This window comes from Henckelia pumila, chromosome 4 (assembly GCF_033568475.1).
Source record: "Henckelia pumila isolate YLH828 chromosome 4, ASM3356847v2, whole genome shotgun sequence".
Classification (NCBI taxonomy): Eukaryota; Viridiplantae; Streptophyta; class Magnoliopsida; order Lamiales; family Gesneriaceae; genus Henckelia; species Henckelia pumila.
Window position 1 is genome coordinate 66,144,450 of NC_133123.1, and position 19,706 is coordinate 66,164,155.

General features: G+C 35.0%; 1 protein-coding gene across 1 annotated transcript; it reads left to right on the forward strand.

The window, feature by feature from the left end:
* LOC140861112 (probable helicase MAGATAMA 3) lies at positions 1 to 19,414 on the forward strand. The gene is made up of 6 exons (XM_073264115.1): positions 1 to 742; positions 833 to 1,160; positions 1,315 to 1,573; positions 1,669 to 1,885; positions 18,853 to 19,326; positions 19,382 to 19,414. The coding sequence occupies exons 1-6, from the start codon at positions 404 to 406 to the stop codon at positions 19,412 to 19,414; spliced, it is 1,650 nt and encodes a 549-aa protein (XP_073120216.1). The 5' UTR covers positions 1 to 403.
* The last annotated feature ends 292 nt before the right edge of the window (positions 19,415 to 19,706 follow it).

The following is a 19,706-nucleotide window of genomic DNA, read 5'->3' on the forward strand; positions in this document are numbered from 1 at the left end:
TTGAAGAAAATTTCCTTGATTATCGTGTCAACAAACTTGTAGAATGTTTGGTAACACGAACTGGTTTGAAGCACTGGATCAGTTCCATGCTTGGTTTTCTTGAGGATCATGTTTCTCAGTATAATACATACGTTGCTAATGAGCAAAGCAAAGCCAAAGAAGGTGGAATTCGGCAATCCGAGTTCAAAACAAGTTTGGAGTATGCTAGAGATCGGTTTAAACACATAGCACGTCCTCTCAGAGAATCCTTGCTAACATTTGTCACTCATTTACCTAGAATTCTGAGGCAGAACTTTCATGAGAACGCAGTCCAACTTATTCCCTTCTTGACTCTATTGAAACATTGTTGTTTGAATGCAGCTTAACATCTGATGAACTGGAGATTATCCTTTCAAGTCAGGAAATGATTCATCCTCGCTCATCCTTCTCTTCTTTGAGAAATGAGTGTTTATCTGCTCTAAGATCTCTTCAGTCTTCTCTCACAAAACTCGACCTTCCACCTGTGACGAGTAAAACTAAGATTTCGAAATTCTGTTTCCAGAAGGCTTCTTTAATATTTTGCACCATTTCTTCATCATACAGGCTTCACAATGTGCGTATGGAACCACTTAAGGTAGTGGTCATCGATGAAGCCGCTCAGGTGAAGGAGAGTGAATTAGTTATAGCTCTTCAGATTCGAAATTTGAGGCATGCTATTCTGGTTGGCGATGAATGTCAGTTACCAGGAACAATAAAAAGCAAGGTTAGTATGATTAGTTACCCTTTAAGTTAGTAACTCATAGGAAATTAAGAATAATATTCAATCTTTAACATATTTTCTTTAAATTTATAGCTCTCTGAAAAAGCTGGATTCGGGAGAAGTTTGTTTGAAAGGTTGAGCTCACTAGGTCACTCTAAGCATCTCCTTAATATGCAATATAGAATGCATCCATCAATAAGTCAGTTTCCAAATGCAAATTTCTACAAGAAGCAAATTTTAGATGCACCTAATGTCTTGAGTAAAAGCTATGAAAGATGCTATCTTGAGGGGGGAATGTTTGGTACATATTCTTTCATAAATATACTCGGAGGAAAAGAAGAGGTGGATGACGTTGGGCACAGTAGAAGAAACATGGTTGAGGTAGCCGTGACATTGAAAATTTTGCAGAAACTCTTCCAAGGTATATATGCTAAATGGATGGATATTTATATATGTGCAAGGAAATCATGTTTATGATCAGCAAATATTTGAAGTTTATTCAGAGCAATCTGTTTGCGAATACACATCTTCTCATGACTATATATGCTTTCTGTGTCTTATGTATTAATTAATAGGTTGGAATGGGTCAGAAGAGAAACCAAGCATTGGTGTGATATCACCCTATGCTGCACAAGTTGCCGCAATCGATGATGAGCTGCTTAAACAGAAATGTGGAAACCGTCATAAGTTTACGATTAAGGTGAAGTCCGTTGATGGGTTTCAAGGTGGAGAAGAAGATATTATTATCATATCAACTGCAAGGTCTAATGAAAGTGGAGTAATAGGCTTTTTGTCTGACCCGCGGAGAGTTAATGTTGCCCTCACAAGAGCTCGGTACGTAATATGTGATCACTCGAGTTTTTATTAATGATATATACGATCTTGGTTTGATTTATAAGAATAATCTGATTCTTGTGTACGTCTTTTAGTCATTGTCTCTGGATCTTAGGAAATGAAAGAACTTTGAGTAAAGCCAATTCAGTTTGGAAAGCATTGATACGCGACGCGAAGCACCGCCATTGTTTCTATACTGTGAATGATGATGGTGACATTGACAAACATGTTATAACTGTAAAGAAAGAGTTGGAACAACTTGATGATCTACTCAACCGGGCGAGTGTAAGGTTCAAACATGCGAGATGGAAGGTACGTACTCTTTCTCTTAGGCTGATTATTTTCAATGAGTTTGGTTCGACAAATATGATTTTATGTTGTAGGCAATATGAATCCTCCTACTTTAATCGAGTCTGTTCCCTCTTATAAGTTTCAATTATTATGCTTCGACAAATATAACGTACTCAGTATTAATTAGCTAGATTTAGCGAATGTTTTGGAGAGCTTTTACTTATTTAAAATTGATTCTTGTAGAGATTATTTTGAAGTTGGTGAGAAGCTTAAGTATAGAGAGTTTGAAAATAGAAGTTGAAAGCTAATTCAAACTAAAGTTTGGTGTTTGAAGAATAATTGATTTCAAGCTAAATTTTTTAATTAAATGACAACCATAACCTTATTTAATTATTTAATTTTGGATACTCACATTATAAAAAATAAGTTTATATATTATTATTACATTATGAATTTTGTATCAAAAATATTTTATTTTTTATAACATGAATACTTGAAAAAATATATAAGATTAATAAAAATATTAAAAATGACAAAATTTGTATAAATATACTAGATATGTACAAAAATATTTATGAAAATGCAATATATATTTTCTAAAAAAATAAATGCTTGTAATAACAATGTAAAATGTAAAAAAATATTTTTTTAAAAATAAAAGCATACGTAATATGAAAATTTTATTAAGGGTATAAATGTCAACTTATAATTTTATACCTTAAACAACAAAGCAGAAGCAAAAAAAAAAAAATCAAATTTTTGTTTCTTGTTTTTTGGTAAAAGTTGTAGTAGCTAAAGCAGAATGTAATATTTACAAACACACAAAAGCACTTTCACGCTGCTAGAAACTAAGAAGTACTTTGTAGAAGCTCTATCAAGACTCCCTTAAACTCACATTAAAGTTTTTTATTTCAGACTCGTGTGTCATGGAGAAGTATTGCAAGATGATGCTCATGCATTTTGTGTGAATATGTAGATAGATTGATTTAGTAGGAGTTATCACCAAGCCTAGCTACTTCATGAGTTACACTTAAAATCAATTGTTAATCTAATACTCTAATACTATTATAAATATATTTGTTCCAATTGTGATTTTACAAAGTTATTCTCCAATATGTTAGTTCCAATTGTGATTTCACAATGCTATAATATCATTCAATGATGAATTTAGTCATTCACGTTGAGATCCGGTGATATTGAATTTAATTGTCATATTGTATTTAATATTTAATCTAATCTAATTTAATTTAATGGCATACTTTCGTTTCCTTTAAGAGATTCCCAATGACCCTTCAATTTATGTGGATTGTGTCTAACTTTAATTAAGTTTGAGTTCGATTTTTATGATAATCTCATTATTTCATTTAGCTTTGAGGATGGTTATTGTGTTTTGTGTTTTGTGTTTTTATTTTTATTTTCCTCTTTTTTGGGCCTGCATGGTCGATTTTCTTAAAAAAAAAAAAAAAAAACTAGGCGTTTTTATTACTTTTTAATTTTGTCGAATTTTTTCATAAAAAATCGTTGAATTGAATTGTGTTGAAATTATTAAAAATTATATTATTATACCTTTGGGTTTATTTTTGTTTCAAACCTCCATTGTCGACCAAAGTACGCTCAAGATTTTGAATGAAAAAAAGGTTTTTCTATATAAAGGAATTCTCTTGTGTCGATTCTTCCCATCAAATGGTGAGATAAAGTGAAACGACCCTAACTCTATAATTAATAAATAAATATGCGGAAATTTTTTTTTTTTTTTATACTTACTAAATAAAATATGTACATATATGCCTATACATATACGCACAGAATAAAAAGATTTAAAATAAATAAATAAATAACTCAAATAAAATGCATTCTTTAATAAAATAAATATCTGAGTCAAATATTGAATTAAAATACTGCATAAATAAAATGATTAAAGTTTGCATGCACTGAAAATATTTAAATAAAATATTTCAAACCCAACCACTGAAAAATACTTAAAAATGTAACATACTAAAAATATTCAAAACATGCACAACGACTCAGACATCTATCACGGTCACGGGGATCACTGCCAGTCCGCTCAGACGTCATCGCCTCCGGTGGGTACTACATCCTCCTCTACGAACTCACCTGCACCATACCAGTGTAGTGAGCCTAGAGGCCCAACATGCTAACATAACAAGGGTTTAAAATAATTTAAATCAAATTGCTACTAATACATAACATATACATGAAGGTGCATGCTTAAAAATATCATAACATATCATAACTTAAATTATCTTAAATAACATAACACATAAATATTGTTGAGCAAATTATTTTCTAACATCGCATGGTTGTATCCTTAGTGTAACCTTAAATCATACATTAAATACTGATCAGCGTGGAAACCAACGTACGTGACGGTGACGAATCACCTCTTAAATTGGCAGTAAACTGCCCTTCAATAGTTCACATATGGGGACGAATCCCCCTCAAATCTCAAATTGTCACACTACTTCAACTTCCAACATAAAATATTTTCTTATTGCTCAACCTTAAACATTTAATCATACATAAAATTATTTTATGAATGCATGTACTTAAATAAAATGTGTGTCCTTCATATATATTTAATTTAATTTCTTACTAACATATAAATATTAAAATAACTTCAATGCATAAAAATAATTAAATATATAATCAGAACACATGCAATTTCTCATGGATTGTACTGGACTGCTGGCCCTAAACTCTCAAGCCCATTCACTTAAATCTGGCCCATTAACATACTTAAGCCCAATAAAATTGTTCTAAGCCCAAATAAAATTAATTAAAGTCCCATAACACAATTCTGGCCCAATGGACCCCAAAGCCCAAAGACTGGCCCAATAACTTTCACGGGCCCTAAAGCCCATGAAAATTATTGGACTCACTTAATTAAATCAATTTAAGCCCAAATAATTGAAATCAACCCAAAATAATTAAATGAAGCCCAATAAAATTTTAAGATTTAATTAGGCCCATTAAACCTTTAATTAAACTTAAAACTTAAAAACAAAAATACCCGAGCCCAACTAACTCAACCCGGACCCGAACCCAACTAACTTGACCCAAGACTGGACTGACCCGACCCGGACCCTTCAAACCCTAAAACCCGAACTGCCCTACCCCTTCCCTAATCTGTCCGCCGCGAGCAGCAGCCCTTCTAGGGCTGCTGCCGCCGTGCTCCGGCCGCCCCTGGCCGAAGCTTCGCCGCCCAGACGTAGCCCACGTCTGGGCGGTCCTAACCTGGTCACGACCCCGACCCCATGCAGCCCCAAGCACAGCAGCCGAAGCCTCTTCCAACGAACCCTACACTGCACCACCCATGGCCGATCTGCACCAACTGGGTTCCTGGGCTCGTTTGGCTTGAACCAACCGAGCCAATCGAGCCTAGACTCACCCTAGACACCCTAGGGACCCTTACCAGCAGCTAGAACATCCATGGCTAGGAAAAACGTGGACATGATCAACCCAAAACAAGAGACATGCGCATACAACCACAATAAATTTGTTTTCTGAAAATTCTTCAATGTTTTTGATGCATACCCAATACACACACTAATATATCTGATAGGCACGAAAAATATAGAAGGAAATCATGCCTTTCACCGGAAACGAAGAGAAAAACGAGCGTGGGACGATTCCGGGACGACGAACGACGAACACAGCTTCGAAGCTTAAAGAAAAATCGAGCTATGGAGTCTTGGGGATGTCTAGAACGATGAAGAGGGTGATGGAGGAGAGTGGGGTGTCGGCTGGGGCTTGAATACGTGAGGTTGGGTATATTAGGTTTAGGGTTTAATTAAATTAAAGTATAGGATAGTTAAATATAATTAAAAAGGTTTTAATTATAAAAATTATACCACTTAAAAATCTATATAAAATTTAATAATCTGATAAATAACTTAAATATATTAAAATCCCGAAATATCAAATTAATGGAATTTTAAAAATACTAAAAAGTCAATATTTTGGCTTATTTTGAATAAAATGGACTCCTAAAATTATATAAAATTAAATACTAAAAATTTTTAGGTAATAAAACTCAAAATAATATTTTAGGGCTCTAAAAAGGCTCATGAAATTAATTGGCTAGAAAGTTGTCATCTCGTCCGTCCACGGTCTCGTCTACGCGATAAAATAATTAAAATACTAAAAATCATAAAAATCATTAATTATGGGTTAAGTGCTTAAAAATAAATTAAATCATGCACAAATAACTCACATAATTATTTAACCCATAAATCACAAATTTAAATAATTAAATACCTTAATTATGCATGCGGATTTACGTATTTAAAATACCGGGTGTTAAAATTCTCCCCCCCCCCCCCCCCTAAATTGAATTTCGTTCTCGAAATTTAAAGTACTTACCCGAACAACTCCGGGTAGCGAGTCCTCATGTCTGCCTCGGTCTCCCAAGTAGCTTCCTCCTCCGAGTGATTCAGCCACTGGACTCTGACCATCGGTATGACCCGCGTCCTAAGCCTCCGCTCCTCCCTAGCCAAGATCCGCACTGGCCTCTCCTCATAAACTAGATCTGGTGGCAACTGCAAGGGCTCGAAATCCAACACATGCGACGGGTTAGAGACATATCTCCGAAGCATGGATACATGGAAAACGTTGTGCACTGCCGCTAGCCCTGTTGGTAGAGCTAAACGGTAGGCCAACGTGCCAACTCTCTCCAAGATCTCGAAAGGCCATATATACCTCGGATTAAGCTTGCCTCTCCGGCCAAAACGCACTACTCCCTTCATAGGTGACACCTTCAGGAATATGTGATCACCTACAGCGAACTCCAAATCTCGTCGTCTGGCATCTGCATAACTCTTCTGACGACTCTGAGCAGTCCTCATCCGATCTCGAATCTGAGTCACAATGTCAGCTGTCTGCTGCACAATCTCAAGACCCAGTAAAATTCGCTCACCAACCTCATCCCAATGCACAGGAGATCTGCATCTCCTCCCATACAATGCTGCATAAGGAGTCATACCTATAGACGACTGAAAACTGTTGTTATAGGTAAACTCCACTAATGGCAGTCTAGTCTCCCACGAGCCCCGAAAATCAATGACACAAGCTCTCAGAAGATCCTCAAAAACATGGATCACTCTCTCAGACTAACCATCTGTCTGGGGATGGAATGCTGTGCTGAACAAAAGCCTAGTCCCCAATGCTGTGTGCAGACTCTTCCAAAATGCAGATGTGAATCTCGGATCTCTGTCCGACACGATCGACACTGGTATGCCATGCAGTCTAACAATCTCCTTGATGTAAAGCTCTGCATACTGTGTCAATGAGTAGGTAGTCCTCACCGGCAAGAAATGAGCTGACTTGGTGAGTCTATCCACAATCACCCAAATCGCTGTGCAACCTCTGGCACTCCTCGGTAAGCCAACCACAAAGTCCATCGTAATATTCTCCCATTTCCATTCCGGAATAGGAAGAGGTCTAAGAAGTCCTGCTGGACGCTGATGCTCTGCCTTGACTTGCTGACAAGTCAAGCACTCTGACACCACTCTTCCGATGTCACTCTTCATCCCGGGCCACCAATACAATAGCTGCAAATCTTTGTACATCTTCGTACTTCCAGGGTGAATGGAGTACGGAGATGTGTGAGCCTCTGCTAAAATCTCAGCTCTCAACTGATCGACGTTCGGTACCCACATCCTACCACGGTACTGAACGATACCATCCACCACTGTATACAAGAGGTTACCCCTAGCCTCATCTCTCTGTCTCCATCGCTGCAACTCCTCATCAGTAGACTGTCCATCCCTAATCCGATCTCGCAGAACTGGCTGCACCGTCAACACTGACAAGCTCGGTGCATGACCACTCGGATAACACTCCAAGTCAAATCTCTGAATCTCGCTCTGCAGTGGTAACTGTACGGTCAAATATGAGACCACTGACGACTTCCGACTCAAAGCATCTGCTACTACATTAGCTTTACCCGGATGGTAGCTAATGTCACAGTCATAATCCTTCACCAACTCCAACCATCGGCGCTGTCTCATGTTCAACTCCTTCTGTGTGAAGAAGTACTTGAGACTCTTGTGGTCTGTGAAAATCTTGCACTTCTCGCCATACAGATAGTGCCTCCAGATTTTCAAAGCGAAAACCACTGCTGCTAACTCCAAGTCATGCGTCGGGTAATTTTGCTCATGAACCTTCAGCTGCCTCGACGCATACGCAATAACCTTGCCACATTGCATAAGTACTGCGCCTAAACCCAACTTAGACGCGTCGGTGTACACCACTAACTCCTCATGTGGTACTGTCACCGCTAGCACCGGTGCAGTAGTGAGTGCTTCCTTCAGCTGATCAAAGCTCCTCTGACAGTCTGAACTCCAGATAAACTTCTCATTCTTCTTGGTTAAGGAAGTCAAGGGTACTGCAATAGAAGAAAAACCCTTGATGAACTTCCTATAATATCCTGCCAAACCCAAGAAACTGCGAATCTCCGAAGCATTCTTCGGAATACCCCAATTCTGCACTGCCTCAACCTTCGACTGATCAACTGCAATCCCATCTCTCGAAATAATGTGGCCAAGAAATGCCATCTGCTCAAGCCAAAACTCGCACTTGCTGAACTTGGCATACAAACGATGCTTCCTCAAAGTCTGCAAGGCTATCTGAAGATGCTGTCTATGCTCCTCAATGCTCCTAGAATAGATCAAGATATCATCAATGAAAACTATGATAAACTGATCTAGATACGGCTGAAAGACTCGGTTAATGAGATCCATGAAAACCGCTGGAGCATTGGTCATCCCAAATGGCATCACTAAGAACTCGTAATGCCCATATCGTGTCCTGAAAGCAGTCTTGGACACATCTGCATCTCTAACACGCAACTGATGATAACCAGATCGCAGGTCGATCTTGGAGAACACTGAAGCTCCCTGCAACTGGTCAAATAAATCCTCTATCCTCGGCAGTGGATACTTGTTCTTCACTGTGACCCTGTTGAGCTCTCGGTAATCGATGCAGAATCGCATACTGCCATCCTTCTTCTTCACAAATAACACCGGAGCTCCCCATGGAGAAAAGCTAGGACGAACAAAGCCTTTCTCTAATAGCTCCTGAATCTGCTCCTTCAACTCTTTCATCTCGGTAGGAGCAAGTCTGTACGGTGCCTTAGAGATAGGCACGGTGTCTGGCACCAAGTCGATGCTGAACTCCACATCTCTCACTTGTGGAATTCCTGCAACATCCTCCGGAAAAACATCCGGAAAGTCACGAACCACCTCTATCTCTGATAATGATCTGCTAGATGGCTCTGAGGTCGTGACTATACTCGCTAGAAACCCCTGGCAACCCCGTCTCAACAACTTCCTTGCCTGAATAAGAGATATCACCTGAGGAATATCACTGCTCTGAGATGCATGAAAAGTGAACGGGTCGCCTACTGTAGGTCTCACTGACACTGATCTCCGACGAAAATCAATCGAAGCTTCATTGACTGTCAACCAGTCCATACCCAAAATCAAATCGAAACCACTCAATGGCAAAACCACCACATCTGCTCGAATGGAGTGTCCCTGCAGCTCCAACTCCAGTCCTCGAATAACCTTCGAGGTAGAAATAATCTGCCCTGACGGCATAGTAACATCATATCCACTGTCAATAATCTCAGGTGTGATGCCTACCTGCCTGATAAACTCCAGGGAGATAAACGAATGCGTAGCCCCTGAATCTAGCAATGCAAACGTGGAGTTGCCTCCAACTAGAATTCTCCCTGCACGCAGAAAATTCCCAACAATTTCATATCACTACCAAATTTTCCCAACGAGTCACTACTAACTCTTAATTCTAATCACAAGTAAAACATGCTTCTTATTCTAACATGCAGATAGATAACTCAAAGAACAACAATTTCATAAAGAAACGAAATTCTTAACCAAAGGAAAATTATAAAATACTAGGGATAAGATATACCGGTGATCAAGGAGGTGTCTGGATCTACCTCCTCGGCCTGCATGACGAACACTCTACCAGCAGTGTTCTTCTTCCTCGGGCAGTTAGCTATCTCATGCCCTGGCTCCCTACACTGATAGCAAACCCCTGCTCCCAACAAACACGGTCCCGAATGCATCTTCTGACACTTCGGGCAAGTAGGAAAACCTATGGCATTAGGGGCCCCGCCCCTCTGCTGCTGCGGCCTCTACTGCGGATTCGGGCCCTTAGCCGGCCCTGTAAACTGCTTCTTCGCAGGAGGCTGCGAAGATGGTCGCTGATACCCAGCCTGAAACTGCCTCTTCCCCTGCTGCTTCCTCTGGATCTCTCTCCGACCCTCCTCGGAATGCAAGGCTCTACTGACTGCAGACACATAAGTAAAGACGTCTGCCATGCGAACGTCATGCCTGATATTTGCCTTCAGGCCCTCCACAAACTGCCTCAACTTCTCCTGCGGGCTATCTGAAATCAAGGGCACAAAGTGACAGCCCCTTTCGAACTGTCGCACATACTCCACCACTGATCGGTCCCCCTGCCGGAGACTCATGAACTCCCGGATCATGCGGCTACGCACATCCTCGGTGAAATACTTGGCGTAGAAGATACGCCTAAACTCTGTCCATGTCAGTGTAGGAATGTGAACTCCCCTGGCAGCACCCTCCCACCATAGAGCTGCGTCTCCTCTCAGCATATACGTCGCACAGTTCACCCTGTCGGCATCTGTGATCCCCATGTACGCAAAGATGGACTCCAAAGAGCGAATCCACCCCTCAGCCACCAAAGGATCGGTGGTACCAGAAAACTCCTTGGGTCCCTTCTTCTGGAACCGCTCTGCTACGTCCTCCTCATGGGACATCCTCGGACGTGAAGCATGCTGCTCTAGCAGAGCAGTAATCCCCGCCATCAAGGTCGCATTGGCCTGCTCTAATGCTGCTAGAGGGTTCTGCGGAGGTGGAGGTGGAGGTGGAGGTGTAGGTGGAGATCCCCCACGTCTGTTCATCGGTCTGGGAGGCATTCTGCACCACCACATATTTCTTTACGTAAATCGCCATGCATAATTAAGTTGTTTAAAATTAATGCTAACTTAAATTCTAAAAATTAAATCATGCTATAAACACTTAAAACTTACAGACCGGTAGCGTGGATTTCTGAGCTCGCATAGCAGTAATGACCCTTCCAAGGACCGTGCTCTGATACCAACTGAAACGACCCTAACTCTATAATTAATAAATAAATATGCGAAATTTTTTTTTTTTATACTTACTAAATAAAATATGTACATATATGCCCATACATATACGCACAGAATAAAAAGATTTAAAATAAATAAATAAATAAATAAATAACTCAAATAAAATGCATTCTTTAATAAAATAAATATCTGAGTCAAATATTGAATAAAAATACTGCATAAATAAAATGATTAAAGTTTGCATGCACTGAAAATATTTAAATAAAATATTTCAAACCCAACCACTGAAAAATACTTAAAAATGTAACATACTAAAAATATTCAAAACATGCACAACGACTCAGACATCTATCACGGTCACGGGGATCACTGCCAGTCCGCTCAGACGTCCTCGCCTCCGGTGGGTACTACATCCTCCTCTACGAACTCACCTGCACCATACCAGTGTAGTGAGCCTAGAGGCCCAACATGCTAACATAACAAGGGTTTAAAATAATTTAAATCAAATTGCTACTAATACATAACATATACATGAAGGTGCATGCTTAAAAATATCATAACATATCATAACTTAAATTATCTTAAATAACATAACACATAAATATTGTTGAGCAAATTATTTTCTAACATCGCATGATTGTATCCGTAGTGTAACCTTAAATCATACATTAAATACTGATCAGCGTGGAAACCAACGTACGTGGCGGTGACGAATCACCTCTTAAATTGGCAGTAAACTGCCCTTCAATAGTTCACATATGGGGACGAATCCCCCTCAAATATCAAAATGTCACACTACTTCAACTTCAAACATAAAATATTTTCTTATTGCTCAACCTTAAACATTTAATCATACATAAAATTATTTTATGAATGCATGTACTTAAATAAAATGTGTGTCCTTCATATATATTTAATTTAATTTCTTACTAACATATAAATATTAAAATAACTTCAATGCATAAAAATAATTAAATATATAATCAGGACACATGCAATTTCTCATGGATTGTACTGGACTGCTGGCCCTAAACTCTCAAGCCCATTCACTTAAATCTGGCCCATTAACATACTTAAGCCCAATAAAATTGTTCTAAGCCCAAATAAAATTAATTAAAGTCCCATAACACAATTCTGGCCCAATGGGCCCCAAAGCCCAAACACTGGCCCAATAACTTTCACGGGCCCTAAAGCCCATGAAAATTATTGGACTCACTTAATTAAATCAATTTAAGCCCAAATAATTGAAATCAACCCAAAATAATTAAATGGAGCCCAATAAAATTTTAAGATTTAATTAGGCCCATTAAACCTTTAATTAAACTTAAAACTTAAAAACAAAAATACCCGAGCCCAACTAACTCAACCCGGACCCGGACCCAACTAACTTGACCCAAGACTGGACTGACCCGACCCGGACCTAACCACCCGACCCGGACCCTTCAAACCCTAAAACCCGAACTGCCCTACCCCTTCTCTAATCTGTCCGCCGCGAGCAGCAGCCCTTCTAGGGCTGCTGCCACTGTGCTCCGGCCGCCCCTGGCCGGAGCTTCGCCGCCCAGACGTAGCCCACGTCTGGGCGGTCCTAACCTGGTCACGACCCCGACCCCATGCAGCCCCAAGCACAGCAGCCGAAGCCTCTTCCAACGAACCCTACACTGCACCACCCATGGCCGATCTGCACCAACTGGGTTCCTGGGCTCGTTTGGCTTGAACCAACCGAGCCAATCGAGCCTAGACTCACCCTAGACACCCTAGGGACCCTTACCAGCAGCTAGAACATTCATGGCTAGGAAAAACGTGGACATGATCAACCCAAAACAAGAGACATGCGCATACAACCACAATAAATTTGTTTTCTGAAAATTCTTCAATGTTTTTGATGCATACCCAATACACACACTAATATATCTGATAGGCACGAAAAATATAGAAGGAAATCATGCCTTTCACCGGAAACGAAGAGAAAAACGAGCGTGGGACGATTCCGGGACGACGAACGACAAACACAGCTTCGAAGCTTAAAGAAAAATCGAGCTATGGAGTCTTGGGGATGTCTAGAACGATGAAGAGGGTGATGGAGGAGAGTGGGGTGTCGGCTGGGGCTTGAATACGTGAGGTTGGGTATATTAGGTTTAGGGTTTAATTAAATTAAAGTATAGGATAGTTAAATATAATTAAAAAGATTTTAATTATAAAAATTATACCACTTAAAAATCTATATAAAATTTAATAATCTGATAAATAACTTAAATATATTAAAATCCCGAAATATCAAATTAATGGAATTTTAAAAATACTAAAAAGTCAATATTTTGGCTTATTTTGAATAAAATGGACTCCTAAAATTATATAAAATTAAATACTAAAAATTTTGAGGTAATAAAACTCAAAATAATATTTTAGGGCTCTAAAAAGGCTCATGAAATTAATTGGCTAGAAAGTTGTCATCTCGTCCGTCCACGGTCCCGTCTACGCGATAAAATAATTAAAATACTAAAAATCATAAAAATCATTAATTATGGGTTAAGTGCTTAAAAATAAATTAAATCATGCACAAATAATTCACATAATTATTTAACCCATAAATCACAAATTTAAATAATTAAATACCCTAATTATGCATGCGGATTTACGTATTTAAAATACCGGGTGTTACATAAAGACCGGTTGATATGTTAAATTTAATTTTCAAGTCTATTGAATGAATTATTCAATCCATTTCCTTTCCTTAAATAAGATGGATAATATGTTCTATTTTCAATACTTACGTATCTTTTGCACGTTCACGATAAAGTATGAATGAAAAATGAAAGTGTATTGAGGAATGAGTGATGAAAATGAGAAAATCTAATGACAACTAATTTATGGACTATCTAGATTTTAAGAATATATTATATTGTATTGTATTTTTAAACAAATGTTCATTATCTTGAATAAAAATATTATTTTCATTATATATTTCCTACATATATTTTTAATTTGAACAAAATTTATTATTTATTCATCATTATAATTTTTTTCTTAAAGTGTGACACAAAATAAATTTAGTGTCAAAATTTGCATCATTATGCATCCTTCTCTTTATTATATGCTTTCGTATAGACTATCAATCAATCAATATGGGAAAGTTCATTTGCAAAATAGAAAAATATTTGCATAGTTTATTCTTTTAGATTATTTATGATTTCGGTCTTTCCATTATTATTTGTGAATTTTTATTTGTTTATTTTTTTTTGAAACGAAAATTGTACAACAATAAAAAAATTTTGGCGTTTGTAAAAATGTTATATATATATTTTAAAAATAAAATAATTAGAAGTAGAAACAAAAGCCAAAAAACCAAAAATTTATGATTTCTGAAAAAGCACTATTAAGTACTAAGTGCTTTTAAAAAAATATTTTTGTAATCAAATGTCTAAGTTTTTAAGAAATCACTTCTTTAAAAAAAACTTTCTTTTTTTGGGTTTGTAACCAAACATACTCTAAACAATTTTGATTTGAGTAATGATATGAAAAATGAATTTCAAAGTAGATTAACATAGGTATACGAAATCATTTGAAACTGCTATTTATAAATTGAATGAGATGAAACGAAAATTATTTTGGTTAAATTTACCCAAACAATTACAGTATATTTAGAATTCATAACTTCAAAAAACTCAATTCAAATGCACTCTTATTTCATTTATTTAATTTTGTAAATGAAATAAATCTATTTTGATTATTAATTTTGACTATAAAAGATATTCTTGTGATTTATACTACAAATGTTTGAAATAAAAGTTATTAGAGATAGCAACACCAAACTTATTCTCAAAAAAACTAATTTTGTAGATTACATATTAGATATTGCATTTCATATATATATATATATATAAAAGATTTTAAAAAATTTAATTATATGAAATCAATCAATAAGATAATTAAGACATAAATATACAAAACAGAGATAGCAACAAGATGCTTCTTGTCAGAAATGCTATTTTTATTAATTGTAAATTAGATATTGCATTCCTTATATACTTTTATACAAAATTCTAAAAAACATGACAAAACTCATTGTTAAGTGTCAAAACTTCATAGCTTTAAGCAATTTAGAGTGACATTAAACATGATTATATGTCTTTATGTTTTGCTATAATTTTAATTATATAAGTCAATCGATAGATGTTAATTAACGCATAAGCATACAAAATTTAAGAATAAAAGCATAAATCTTACAAATTTCTACTATGTGATGTTTTGTTTCATTGCTTTTAGAGTAATTTTTTAAACATTTAGGAAAAAAATATATTTTTGGTCGTGTGTGTTTGACTATTTGTTATTTAGTCCTCTATATTATCAAATTTTAGTCTTGACCTTGTGTCTTTGTGTTTTTTAAAATTTTATTTATTTATCCGATGTGACACCAATATTGTGTCCTTGACATATGTGATGTCACATCAGTACTTGCAATGAAAATGATTAAAATTATCAAAATAGAAGACAAAGAACTAACACTGATCTTGATCTAATGGAAGCCCTGTCATCCTTTTCCAGTAGACCTATAATTGGTAACATAGATCAAAATCGTAAAGAAACATACACGGAACCAACAATGTATTTTCTCAAAATTTTATGCGTGAAATACTTATTATTTAAAATTTAAAAGTTAACTATTATAAAAATAAAATAAAATAAAATTTAGCTTAAAACTAAATAAAAAGTTAACTTGAAATTTTATCATAAACTCACAATGTTTCATATTTTTTGCGCTTCTTCCCGAAATAAAAACAAAAACCGCAAATGTCTTAAAAATCAAATGTGATATTATATATATATATATATATATAACAAATATTACAAAAAAGAAAATAATAATTTGCAGCAATGAAATTCACTTTACCGAAAAGAGAAAAGAATTAACAAATCACCAAATGATCAAGAAAATATAACTATTGAGATTGAATATGATAACTCAAAATAACATATATAACAAAGAATAAATAAGTTAAATCTAATATAAAGAGAAAAAATAGGAAAATAATGATTTTTCCCAAAGTTAGTAACGTACGAGTGATTAATATGAATTGTAAAAATATGTACTTGTTATTTTTAATATTATTCGAATTATATAATTTTTTTTTCAAATAGAACTATGTCCACGTGCAACACATGTGTTTTCTTCTAGAATCGAGCAATTTCACTGAAATTGTATTTTGTCCTACACGACTTCTTGTCGAACTCATCAAATATGAGTTTCACATTTATTATATTAGCAAATTAACAAACATGTTACTAATCGAATAGCCACATATTTTGAATTTTCTTAATAGTTTTTATTTTGATAATTTGTTTAATTTGTTATTTAACTCACAAGATACTATTATTAGAACTTCAGGTAGGAAAAAAACATGCTCATAATTAAGGACTCAATCACTAATTCATACGGAAAAACTTTCTAATTAATTAAACATATTTATTGAAAAATTTCTAATTAATTAGACAAAAGTTACTCACAATTATCATACTTAGGTAGTGTTTGAGAGAGTTTAGAAAATACTTCTCAGCTTTTTCTTAACAAAATTTTGAAAATTTGTGAAATTTTGTTAAGAAGAAACTGAAAAGTATTTCTTAAAAGCTCTCTCAAACACTACCTTATTCTTTTAGACTTACACCATTTGTTTCATAATATTCTCATCACAATTCTATATATATCAGTATCTTAATCTTTAAATCTTAATTATGATGTATATTTTAGTTTCTACATAGTTCTTAAATAATAATTCAATAAATTTATTTTGACATTTAAATATTAATATTTTGAAATATATTAATTTTAGATCTATATTGTATGCTTCCAACACGTATAATCGTGATTAAAAAAGTTCAATAAAAACTTAGATGAAATAAAAAAAATATTCTTTATAAACCATCAACGAACCAAGCAAGTTTCTATTCAAAATTTTTTTTAATTTTTTTTTTTTGTAGAAAAAAAATGATATGTCGGTGGCGAAAACTGTGGAAGGACCAAATGAAAATTAAAATTAGGAGGAAATAAAAAAGAGAAAGACATGACGCTTGAACAATAATCATATAAACACGAGAAGAAGACCTAGTGGGAAAAACGAACTCAAATAAAGTGAATAATAAACATTAAATTCAATGATGACAAGGAAACCACGATATATGATGAAAGTATTGTTGAATTTGATCAAAGGAAGCAGGAAAAAAAACCGATGAAAATCAAGCATGAAAACATTGAAAATCATGGTCAGTTATAGTCATAAATAAATTATGGAACAATATTGTTATTGAATGAGAAATGAAATAAATTATATGTACATATATATTCATTTGCAAAATAACAATTAATTATTTATTCTAAAAAAAAAGTTACGATCATTCTTATTTTCCCATGTTCGTTATCCACGTGCAATACACGTGCTTACTACTAGTTGATTAGAAGTTACACTAAAAATTTACGCACAAAAACATATAAATTGAATGTTAAAAGATATAAATAAATTTTTAAAGGCATCATGAAGGGTGATTATTTGAAAAAAACTAAAGATTAGTACATAGGGTAATAATAAATTAGCATTTCTCGAGTACGCATTGTATGTTATGAATTTTAGTGTTAGTATTTGTTTGAGTTACTTTACAAAATTTATGCCCCTTTAGTTCTCTCCTTTGATAATCATTTCCAAATTTTTTTGAATTATATAACATATATATAATTAGATTAGTGAATTTATTTGATTTATTACTTGCAATATTTTTTATTTCATGTCAAATGAATAACCTTATTAAATAATAAATATTTCCCAAAAAGTTTAAAAGTTTGATAAATTCTAATAAGAGAAATAAAATTATAAATACAAATATTTTTATAATTAAACTACAATTCCCTATTACCAATGCTGTTAAAGATGGATCACTATTCTTCTAACTATTGTTATTATTTTAATGTAGATGTCACCAATAATATATTATAATTATATCACTAATCAGCCGTTAACCTTAAAAAATATCAGTGATGAATTTTATGAACTTCTCAGATTTAATACCAATTTTTTTTAAAAATATATTAATAATAAATGGAGATATTATCAATAAATTTTATGAACTCTTCAATTTTCTTGTATATCTTTATATTGTTTTATTTATGATAAATAAATTGGATAATTTATATTTGAAATATTTATGTTTCAAATGTTGGCAACAAAAAGTATTCGTGGAATCTATTGATATATAATTTATATACTGCATTAATTTAGTTGATTTTGATGATTGGTTAGGTAAGTTTATTTTATTGCTATTGCAGGGCTTATTTAAGAGGAAATAAATAGTTATCAATATTACTTTACAGAAATACAATCTAATACAAATATACTTTCAAAAAAAATTATATATATAATAATGTTTAGAAATTTTGTTTTTAACATGAAAATGTTTTATTTTTTATTTTTATTATATTTGATTGTTATCTACTGCATCGCATGCTAGTTGCACAAAAAGATCTGGTATATAAATCTAGGAGTTAAATTGATGCATGCTAAGTAGGTAGTTTTCTAATGTCTCTCATTTGCCTGATTGGTTATCTCTGCATGCATGAATCATTGCAAATTTAATGCCGTTGGTGATATATATATATATATATGTGTGTATTGATATAGTTTAGATGCATTCTTTTTTCTAGAGACTCCATCACCAAAATTCTGCTTTGTGCTTACTTTCAGCGCTGATTAAATGTATTTAAGTACCAATTTTGTATAGGCATGCAAATTGTACCTCTAAGAAAGATTCTTTTGTGATGCTTTATAATCTTTCATTCCTTCAGGTAACATTCAGTGATCACTTCAGAAAATCTTTCGAAAAACTGAAACCATCACACATAAAGAAGTTGGTGGTAAATGTATTGCTTAAGCTTGCTAATGGGTGGAGACCCAAGAACATTGATGTGGATTTGAGATGTCAGAGCTCTTCATATGTTGTAAAACAATCCAAAGTTGAAGGATACTATCTTTTGTGCTCCATTGATATAGTGAAGGACTCCATGTGGACGCAATATTTGAAAGTTTGGGACATATTGTGGGAAATTCCAAAGATTTGGTCCAGTTCTGATGCTGTTGTCCGATACAAGAATCTCAATCATGATACGAAATGCAGCATGAATTCGGCCATCGGTAGCAGCAGTTATGCTGCAAATTCCGGAGTGTGTGAAAGCTTGCTTTCAATGAAGTTTTACTCTCTATCTTGTGCGAAGCATTTGTTTTCTGACCATGAGGGTAGAGAAGTTGAACTCCCATCGGAGGTGACTGAAGAAGAGCGAGAGATAATAATATTTCCTAGAAGCAGCTTCATACTAGGTAGATCTGGCACTGGGACAACAACTGTTTTGACTAGGAAGCTGTTCCAGAAGTTACAGCAGTACAAAATGTCTGCACGAGAGAGTGTTGATCACATTCAGTGCCAGGGTCAATCCACCTTGCGTCAGCTATTTGTCACCGTGAGTCCAAAACTTTGTCATGCAGTCGAACGACACGTGTCTCAGCTCAAAAGTTGCCTTGTGTTCTGAAATAGGCTTTGTCATTCATATTTCTGTAAATCTTGTTGCATGCTTCTGTTGTAGCTCACATATTTAAGTGGAACTGATAGATGTGATATTGCTTTGAATTTACTGTGATAGCATGC

What these genes read in the sequence shown, in the direction of transcription:
- LOC140861112 (XM_073264115.1), top strand. Translation starts at nt 404, where the DNA reads ATGATTCATCCTCGCTCATCCTTCTCTTCTTTGAGAAATGAGTGTTTA. An exon ending in GTTGCCCTCACAAGAGCTCG is followed by an intron (nt 1,574 to 1,668) that starts GTACGTAATATG and finishes TACGTCTTTTAG; the next exon opens with TCATTGTCTCTGGATCTTAG. An exon ending in AAGTTGAACTCCCATCGGAG is followed by an intron (nt 19,327 to 19,381) that starts GTGACTGAAGAA and finishes GCTTCATACTAG; the next exon opens with GTAGATCTGGCACTGGGACA.